Source organism: Mustelus asterias, chromosome 16, assembly GCF_964213995.1.
Source record: "Mustelus asterias chromosome 16, sMusAst1.hap1.1, whole genome shotgun sequence".
Taxonomy (NCBI): domain Eukaryota; kingdom Metazoa; phylum Chordata; class Chondrichthyes; order Carcharhiniformes; family Triakidae; genus Mustelus; species Mustelus asterias.
This window is the reverse complement of record NC_135816.1, coordinates 12,888,329-12,898,938: the sequence shown is the minus strand read 5'-3', so window position 1 is coordinate 12,898,938 and position 10,610 is coordinate 12,888,329. Positions and strand designations below refer to the sequence as shown.

Below are 10,610 nucleotides of genomic sequence, written 5' to 3'. Positions count from 1 at the left end.
CCAAGATTTTGGTCATTTGGCCTAATATCTCCTTTTAAGGTTGCAGATGTCAAATTTTGTTTCATAGTGTTCCGAAGTGCCTTGGAACATCTTTTACTGTTCAAAAATCTATCTTTGCCTTAAAAGCATTCCCAGTGAAGCAGTTGAGGCTACCTCGTTGAATGTTTTTAAGGCAAAGATAGGTAAATTTTTGAACAGTAAAGGAACCAAGGGTTATGGTGAGCGGGCGGGTAAGTGGAGCTGAGTCCATGAAAAGATCAGCCATGATCTTATTGAATGGTGGAGCAGGCTCCAGGGGCCAAATGGCCTACTCCTGCTCCTAGTTCTTATGTTCTTATGATATTGTGATAAAGGTGTTGTATAATTATAAGTTGTTATTAAAGGCGTTATATAAATGCATGTTGTTGTTGCTTGTTCAGATCTCGGGGAACACCTGCACAGTACGCCGGCACCCAGCGCACCTGCTCCAAAGGAGGGCGGGGCCTCCGGACGCGTGCTCGGCAGGTGGGGCGAGGCTGGTCTTCGCGCATGCTCGGTTGGAAGGAGATGGGGCAGGGCTGTGGGCAGGTGGGGCGAGGCTGGTCTGCGCGCATGCTCGGTTGGAAGGATATGGGGCGGGGCTGTGGGCAGGTGGGGCGAGGCTGGTCTGCGCGCATGCTCGGGAGGAAGGAGATGGGGCGGGGCTGTGGGCAGGTGGGGCGAGGCTGGTCTGCGCGCATGCTCGGGTGGAAGGAGATGGGGCGGGGCTGAGCTGCGCATGCTCGGCTGGAGGGGGGGGCGACCGATCTATCCTGCGCAAGCGCCCTTGCCGCCGGCGGCTCGGCTGTCAAAACCTGAGGCGGATGTTTTCAACGGACACGCGGCGGGAAAGAAAAACGGGTCGGGACCGATCGCTTCGGTTCATCGAAAATGTCCCATTGGAGGTGGAAGCAAAAAAGCTGAGGTGAAGTGGTGCCGCCTTTAGTTGGAGGAGCGAAAAAAGACCGTTTTTCATTACTTGAGGGAAAAGATCAGCGGCGGTTGGACGCGTGCTCGAGGATGAGGCGGGCGTCTCGCGCGGGGCCGCCGCCGCCACCCTTGCTCCCCGCCGCCTACTCCGCCGCCTACTTGTTGCTGCTGCTGCTCTTACTGTTACCCGCCGGGGGCCGGGCCCAGACCGAGCCGCCGGATGATGACAGCGTCAACGACGAGCTGGTGGACGCCGTGGTGAAGGTGTCGTACGTGGATCGGGTCAGCGGGCAGCGGGTCCCGGTGCCGGGCCGGGGCGAGGACGGTCGCTACAGCCGGGACTCCCCCAAGGAAGGGGTGGAGAGCGGCACGGTGCTGGTGCCCGCCTGGGTGCCCGGCACCCAGCGCAACCTACAGGGCTGCGACCCCCGCACCCGCTTCGCCGTGCCGCCCGACACCCGCCGCTGGATCGCGCTGCTGAACCGGGGCAACTGCACCTTCAAACAGAAGATCCTGCGGGCTGTCGCGCACAAGGCGGCGGCTGTGGTCATTTATCACAACGTGTCGGACGAGAAGCCGAAGACCATGACCCACAAAGGTAAAGCAGAGGGCGGGCGGAGACGGGGGAGGGTGTGTGTGGGGAGGGTTGATGGTGCCTGGCCCCGGCATCTCATCAACACGGATGGGGGACTGAACCAGCAGAGAGGGAATAATCCAGCTGGGAGAGCGAGGGTAACAATCAACACAGCAAAGAGGGGGGATTGATCCCGCAGGGAGGGAGGGAGGGAGGGAGGGGGGGGGGGGGGTTGATCCCGCAGGGGGAAAGAGGCAGGGAGGGGGGGATTGATCCCGCAGGGAGGGGGGTATTGATCCCGCAGGGAGGGGGGTATTGATCCTGGAGGGAGGGGGCTATTGATCCCGCAGGGGGAGGGAGGGGGGTATTGATCTCGCAGGGGGAGGGAGGGGGGTATTGATCCCGCAGGGAGGGAGGGATTGATCCCGCAGGGAGGGGGAGGGAGGGATTGATCCCGCAGGGAGGGGGAGGGAGGGATTGATCCCGCAGGGAGGGGGAGGGAGGGGGGGATTGATCCCACGGGGAGGGGGAGGGAGGGATTGATCCCACGGGGAGGGGGAGGGAGGGATTGATCCCGCAGGGAGGGGGAGGGAGGGATTCATCCCGCAGGGGGGGAGGGAGGGGGGATTGATCCCGCAGGGGTGGAGGGAGGGGGGATTGATCCCGCAGGGGGAAAGAGGGAGGGGGTTATTGATCCCGCAGGGAGGGGGGTATTGATCCCGCAGGGAGGGGGGTATTGATCCCGCAGGGAGGGAGGGATTGATCCCGCAGGGAAGGAGGAGGGGGAGGGGGGGATTGATCCCACAGGGGGGGGGATTGATCCCGCAGGGGGGAGGGAGGGGGGGATTGATCCCGCAGGGAGGGTGGGAGGGGGGATTGATCCCGCAGGGAGGGGGGGATTGATCCCGCAGGGAGGGGGAGGGAGGGGGGATTGATCCCGCAGGGACGGGGAGGGAGGGGGGAGTGATCCTGCAGAGAATAGGAATTAATCCAGTAGAGAGATTTAACTGGCAGAGCGTATGAATGAGATGGATTAAACCATTTGACTGGGTGGTTTTTTTTACTCGTTCGGTTGCCCTTGGCCCTTATCTGTAAGGCAATTTCAGAAGGCATTTAAGTGTCAAAACACATTGCTGTGGATGGGGAGTCACATGTAGACCAGCCACAGTTAAGGGTCGTAGATCTCTATCCCTTAAGGACATGAGTGAACCAGGTGGGCTTTTACAACACTTGACAATGGTTCCAACGTTAAACTTTTAATTCCAGATTTTTATTGAATTCAGATTTCACCATCTGCCATAGTGGGATTCGAACCCCGGTCCTCAGAGCATTATCCTGGGTCTTTGGCTTACTCGTCCAGTAACAGTAGCACTACGCCATTGCCTTTCCTTAAGCCAGCAGCGAGGGAGATGAAAAAAGGTACTAAACGGACAGGGAGAGTGGGAATAATTCAATCATGAGATTGGCATATATCAGATAAGAGAAAGTGGTAATAAAGTAGCAACGAAAGAAAGAGAAGCAATGAACGCAGAGGGGTGGGAGTTAAAAAGCAAATCAAAATTATTCTTTTATTTGTGTAGCACAGTGCAGAGCTTCATGTTGCCGATTAAACTATGAGAATGGAATTCATATCATCTGAGATAAGAAATGTTTAAAATGTTGAAAATCTGAGAAGAGAAAATACTGTAAATCCAACCAGGGCCCATTGACAAATGAAGAAAAGAAAGAGTTGCGTTAATATTTCAAATAGAGAACCTCTCTTACTACCCTTGCACGAGTCCTTGTTGCATTTCCGTTTTGCAACACAGCAGCCCTGTCCGTTGGTTGCTTTATGATTTGGTTCTATTGCTCATGTTGATTTTTGGTGTGTGTGCTAATGTTAAAGCTTGTAAAGGCAGTTCAGTGAGCCGATGTGATTCCTTTTTAAATTAGTGTTCTCCAAAACCTTGGAGGTAATTTACATTTGGCTCCAATTGCTAGACTGACATTGGTTGGTTTGTTTTTGCCCTGTTTGTTTTAAATTGAGATACTGTTTAAGGTGATGATTATATTAATGATTTAGAATCATAACAATGAGGGAACTAAATGTAATATCTCCAAATTTGCAGATGACACAAAGCTGGGTGGGAGAGTGAGCTGTGAGGAGGATACAGGGATGCTTCAATATGTTTTGGACAAGTTAACAAATGGGTGGACAAATGCATGCCAGATGCAGTATAATATGAATAAATGTAACTGCTTTGGTAGTAAAAACAGGAAGACAGGTTATTAACTGGCTATAGATTGAGAGAGAGGAATGTACGAGACCTGGGTGTCCTGATACACCAGTCACTGAGAGTAAGTATGCAAGTGCAGCAGGCAAATGATATGTTGGCCTTCATCGCAAGAGGATTTGAATACAGGAGCAAGGATGTTTTGCTGTTACATAGGGCCTTGGTGCAGCCACATGGAATTTTGTGTGCAATTTTGGTCTCCTTATCTGAGGAAGGTTGTTTTTACTATGGAGAGAGTGCAGTGATGGCTTACGAGACTGGTTCCTGGGATGGCAGGACTGATGTATGAGGAGAGGAGTTGGTTAGGATTATATTCACTGGAGTTTAGAAACCTATAAAATTCTAACAGGACTAGACAGGCTAGATGCAGGAAGGATGTTTCCAATGGTGGAGTTTCCGATGGATATGGGGTAAACCATTTAGGGCTGAGATGAGGAGAAATTTCTTCACCCAGAGAGTGTTGAGTCTGTGGAATTCATTACTACAGAAAGCAGTTGAAGCCAAAACGCTGTGAGATTTCAAGAAGAAATTGGATATAGCTCTTGGGGCAAAAGGGATCAAGGGATATGAGGAGGAAAGCAGGAAAAGGTCACTGACATGGATGATCAGCTATCATAAATGATGGAGCAAGCTTGAATGGCCTAATCCTGCCCCTATTTTCTATGTTTCCATGAAATCGCTAAGGACTATAAGGCAGGGCATAACTAAGATTGAGAGGATGAGTGCAAGAGGTTAGCTAATCTACAAAGGTTAACTACACGCTCAACGTTTTAAAATAAATTATCAAATGTCTTTGCATTGCTACAAAACTGAAACCCCCGTTTGCAGTATCAAGATTGTATTGTAACTACTGTTAGTGTAATCTGATGCAAAAAGTGTAATGTGTTGCAACGTTTATGCTTGTTCTTCGTTGTTGTTGATGTTTGAGATTAGGGTTAGTTTCTTGTGGTACCAATGTCATATTTCACTATTCAGGACTAGATTGCCCACAGCCTCTGCACCTGTTGTACCCAAAATGCTTACAACTGTTCATTGGAAGATCTGACACCATATTATGAGGCTATTCAATGTTCTGTTGGAGAAAGTGTAGCTTCTTCCAAAGATTTGATAACAGCCCTGGAATAAGCCTATCTGTATTAATAAACCAGCATACATCATCAAAATACAATGGCCACCATGGCTCAGTTGGTAGCACTCTCCCCTCTGAATGGAGGATTGAGTGTTCGAGTCCTGCTTGTGAGAGAGTTGAGCACAAATGTAAATCAAGGCTAATAGCCCATGCAGTACGGAGGGAGCACTGCACTGTTGGAGGTGCTGATGAAACATTAAACTGAGATCCATTTACTCTCCCAAGACGACATTAAAAATATGCTACTTTGAAGAAGACCAGTGGAGTTCCTTCTGGACTGGATCAATATTTATCTGGTCTTAATAAATCTCTGTTTTTGGAAACTTGGTGTTACGTTTTCTAATTCCAATTGACTACAATTCAAAAGGTACTTCCTTAGCTCTAAACACTAGAACATCTTGAGGGCAGGGCAGATGCTATAGGAATGCAAGTATTTTTATGGTTATCACATGTTACATTTCTTTCTGAAAATAATATTTTGGGCTGTAATATGAGCGAGACATAACATGGTGAGTATATTGTGCTTTGGAGGATCAGGTGACTTTGGACCTGTGGTTCCTAAAGCTTTCCACCACTGGCATCCTGCCTGGAATTGCTGTAGGCTTCTTGACAGAGATTGATCGATATGATCAGTTAACAACTGTGTTTCTGTTGTACCATGTGACTATCTGAATCGTCAAAGACAAACCAGATGGATCTGAGTCTTTTTTTTTACCAGTAATTCCTATGTTCCAAAGGCACTATCTTTCCGAGAAAGACAAGCATTGGCCAAATTGCTACATATAAATTATAGCTAGAACCAGATAGTGGGTGGGCAAATTATGTGTCATGGCCTGCACTGAAGCTGCTAACCATTCGCTATGTGAATAAAGTGGATCATGATGGCTGTGAACTATCTAATTGCCACTCTGATTTAGTAACCATGTCTAACTTGTCTTCAAGAATATTTGACCTGATCCACAATGGCAGTGTCAATAGAATTGTATGAATTATATGGCATTTTGTTAAAGATAAAACATATGATGTTATTGGTATTAGTGTGATATGTTTGTTTTTCAAACTTATCACTGATTTATTTACAAGTCTGCAGAACTTGGTGGAAAACACACTAAGAGTTTTAACAACACCAGCAAATGCCATTAGCTACCAAATAAACCTGTTGGACTTTAACCTGGTCTTGTTAAAACTCTTACTGTGTTTACCCCAGTCCAACGCCGGCATCTCCACATCAGAACTTGGTGGTGACAGGAGACAACCTCTGTTTAGTAAAAAATAAACCTGTTATCACTGATGATCTGCTGGCAAAGTGCCATCCATATGATTGTGAAAATTAACCTCCCATGTCACGATTGTATTTCATGCACTTCACTTATAAATAAATCTTAATGTATGAATTGCACCGAGGGATGTGTAGCACTCGGAATGACTTTCAGAAACCATTGTCCTTTCATAGATCAGAAAGGAATACATTGATAGTACTTCTGTCAGTCCAGTTGGGAGGAAATGTTTTTGGCACAGTTGCACCGAATGTGCTTGTGGGTGGCACTGCTTATCAACATTACAGAGGAAGGTAATTTGTGTGTATTTTATGTGTGACAATGTTAGGAGTCTCTAATATGCAGTGACAATAAAAAGACTGCACACACAACTAATGTAACACCGTACCTTCCTTAACCATATCTATGCTAAATTCTGTGTTATCTTTACATTTTTGAACATTTATCATGCATTAACTGGCTTCTTAATTGATGTCACAGTCATGCTAGCTCAGATGTTTGAACTGGATATTAAGTTTACTGCAGTTGTCCTGCTTTCACCAAACTATCTGGGTTTGATTGGAGACTGGAGTGAAAGGCAAAATATATCATCCTGAGGAACAGCAAGATTAAGAACCATTATTTGGGTTTTTATTCTGTGGAGCCCATTTTAATTAAGACGTTGTTTCACATAAATTTCTCCCTAAGACAGTACATCATTAGTTTCAATGCAATTATGAAATGCAGATCTGATACACACTTTTTCTTATGTATTTATACATTAAATCTAGTCTGCAAATATCATAGATAATGTTTCCTTGTGGGTATTGTCAATGTGAACTTTTTATCCTTGCAAGTAAATTTTGTGACTGGAGTTAACTTAGCATTCCTGCATGTTTTGGCTGGAAACTAACTGCCATCATTTGTTACAGCCCCAAAATGGTTTTCTGAAAGAGAGCCTGCAGTATATGTAAGCTGCAACAACCCTGTATTGTTGAAACCATCATAGAAACTAGGAGTAGACCATTCGGTCCTTTGAGCATGCTCTGCCTTTCAATATGTTTGTGTCTTTATATGCCCTGTTTGTGAACACAAGTCCTCACTCACGTGAAGAAGGAGCTTGAGGCTCCAAAAGCTAGTGCTGCCAAATAAACCTGTTGGACTTTAACCTGGTGTTGTGAGACTTCTTACCATTCAATATGATCATGGTTGATCCTCTATCCCAATGCCATATTCCTGCTTTCTCCACATACCCCTTGGTACCATTAAAATGTACCAAAAGTATTGTGGGAATTCAGCCTATGCCTGTTTTCCATCACCAAATACCCTTTATTGTGTACCAAAGAGAAGGGCCACACTTATGGCTTACAGCTAGCCAGGCTACACCTCGGGACCTACAACTCCGGTCTCGGATGAGCAACAGGTTTATAAGCCCCGACTGTCTGCTTCTCATTGACCAAGCTGCCACTCGCTCAATAAGGAGGCTTGTATCCCACAAAGACCTGGAGAGATCAATCATTGTTCTCCATCATAACATCCCTCCCCCCTTAGGTTCGAGTCTCCCCCAACATCCCCACTGCAAGAAGGTGCTTACCGCTGCTTAGTGGTCGGTCTGAGGCCCATTGAAGGCTGAGGTGGGTCGGGCAGCGTAAACCAAACAGGGGACCCGCCCTCCACACCGGAAGCCTCGGATGAACCTGCATCTGAGGTCACCATTGCAGATGTCAGACATTCTCAAAGGTCAATCCACGGAAAGCGACTGGCCCGGATGGGGTACCCGGACAAGCACTCAGAGCTGCGTGGATCAGCTGGCGGGGGTATTCGCAGACACCTTTAACCCCTCTTTACAACAATCTGAGGACCCTATCTGCTTCAAGAAGACGACCATCATCCCAGTACCAAAGAAAAGCCGAGCAACGTGCCTTAATGATTATCATCCGGTGGCTCTGACATCCATCGTTATGAAGTGCTTCGAAAGGTTAGTCATGGCACAAATCAATTCCATCCTCCCGGATTGCCTGGATCCACAATTCGCCTACCACCGCAGCCGGTCCACAGCAGATGCCATCTCCCTGGCCCTGCACTCAACCCTGGAACACCTAGATAACAAAGACACCTATGTCAGACTTCTATTTATTGACTACAGCTCAGCCTTCAGCACCATTATTCCTACGAAACCCATCTCCAAACTCCATGGCCCGGGCCTCGAGTCTCCCTCTGCAACTGGATCCTGAACTTCCTAGCCCACAGACCACAATCAGTAAGGATAGGCAACAACACCTCTTCCACGATCATCCTCAACACCGGTACCCCACAAGGCTGTGTCCACAGCCCCCTACTATACTCCTTGTACACCTATGACTGTGTGGCCAAATTCCCCTCCAACTAAATTTTCAAATTTGCTGATGACACTCCCGTAGTGGGTCGGATCTCAAACAAAACGGAGTACAGGAATGAGATAAAGAATCTGGAACTAGTGAGACGACAATTTCTCCCTCAATGTCAACAAAATGAAGGAGATAGTCATTGACTTCAGGAAGCGTAGTGGAGAACATGCCCCTGTCTACATCAATAGGGAGGAATTAGGAATGGTCGAGAGCTTCAAGGTTTTAGGTGACCAGATCGCTAACAACCTATCCTGATCCCTTCATGCCGACACTATAGTTAAGAAAGCCCACCAACGCCTCTACTTACTCAGAAGACGATGGAAATTTGACATGTCAGCTATGACTCTCACCAATTTACAGATGCACCATAGAAAGCATTCTTTCTGGTTGTATCGCAGCTTGGTGTGACTCCTGCTCTGCCCAAGACCTCAAGAAACTACAAAAGGTCATGAATGTAGCCCAATCCATCATGCAAACCAGCCTCCCATCCATTGACTCTGTCTACACTTCCAGCTGCCTCGGAAAAACAGCCAGCATAATTAAGGACCCCAAGCATCCCAGACATTCTCTCTTCCACCTTCTTCCGTCAGGAAAAAGATACAAAAGTCTAAGGTCACGTACCAACCGACTTGAGAGCAGCTCCTTCCCTGCTGCCATCAGATGTTTGAATGGACCTATGTCGCATCATGTTGATCTTTCTCTACACCCTTGCTATGACTGGAACACTGCATTCTGCACTCTCTCCCTTCCTTCTCTATGATCAGTATGCTTTATCTGTATAGCACACAAGAAACAATACTTTTCACTATACTAATACATGGAACAATAATAAATTAAATTAAAACCTTCGTTTCTGGAAGGGTTCGCTGAGTTACCGATGTGGGTTCCTCCTCAGGTTCTGCTTCTGCCCAGGGGCTTGATTGTTCAGCCTCCATTTCCAAGTCCATACCTTCACTATCCAAAGAGGCTCACGTGGAGTCAGTTAGGACTGACACATCTTTATGGCCAGTAGTGAGGACTGCTCGGGCATCGATTCCCTGGCTCTGAGATGGTTCAAGTGTTTCTTTAAGATTTTACCCTGAACTTTGACCTTGTAAGATACTGGCCCCATTTCCTACATCATGATCGCAGGGACTCAACTGGGACCATCCCTGAAGTTTCTCACGTGAACCAGATCACCCATTGCATAAGTTCTTTCTATCCTTGCAGAATCATAATTTATTTGGCTTCCTTGTTGGGACTCCACCCTTCCCACCAAGTTTAAGAATAGTAGGCTTAATCTGGTCGGACGCCGTCATCCCATTAACAGCTCCAATGGGGCAACACTTGTTCTGTGAGGTGTGGTCCTATAATTGAACAAAGATTCTGCCATTTTGGTCTCCATGGATGTTGCCAGTTTTTTCCTCATGCCATTTTTGATGGTTTGAACCACCCGTTCTGCCAACCCATTTGACACTATGTGATAAGGTACTTTTCGGATGTGTCGGATACCATTAGAGAGCACTAAGTTCTGGAAATTGCTGCTAGAAAAGGCTAGGTCGGTATCGAAAACCAGGGGCAGGATTTTCTGACCGCATACACCCCAAGACCGGAAATTTCTGCCTGAAGTCAACAGTCCTTTAATTGGTCCACCAAATTTTCAGTCCTGCCCGCTATGATTCTTGTGGCGAGGCGGGAGCTGAAATTTTACCTCTAGATTTCCGGCATTCCATGTGTTCTGAAGTTTTGTTATAATTTTTCAGTCCAAGCCTGAGGTTGTGGATCCCATGTGGTACTCCTCCAGCCATTTCGAGTGTGCATCTATCATGATTACAAAACATGGAACCCATAAAGGACCCTGAAAAGTCCACATGTACACACACCCATGGCCTGCCAGGCCACTCCCAAGAGTGCACAGAAGCTGAGGGAGGAAGTTTTTTGATTTTCTTGACATAGGTCACCTCGCTTCACCAAGTCTAATGTCAGAGTCAAGACTGGGCCACCAGACTGAACTCCTAGCCAGTTTTAGTTTTAATACTCCAAGGGTGACCATTATGTAGTTCC

General features: G+C 47.2%; 1 protein-coding gene across 3 annotated transcripts in view; it reads left to right on the top strand.

The window, feature by feature from the left end:
• Positions 1-717: 717 nt before the first annotated feature.
• rnf130 (ring finger protein 130) overlaps positions 718-10,610 on the top strand; it is a 190,674-nt gene continuing 180,781 nt past the window's right edge. The window contains exon 1 of one of the 3 annotated variants that reach the window (XM_078231805.1): positions 718-1,546. In XM_078231805.1, coding sequence (XP_078087931.1) covers positions 1,039-1,546 — 508 coding nt within the window. In that variant the 5' untranslated portion in view covers positions 718-1,038. The remainder of the gene's footprint in view (positions 1,547-10,610) is intronic. The other 2 variants (XM_078231806.1, XM_078231807.1) reach the window with 2 other exon arrangements.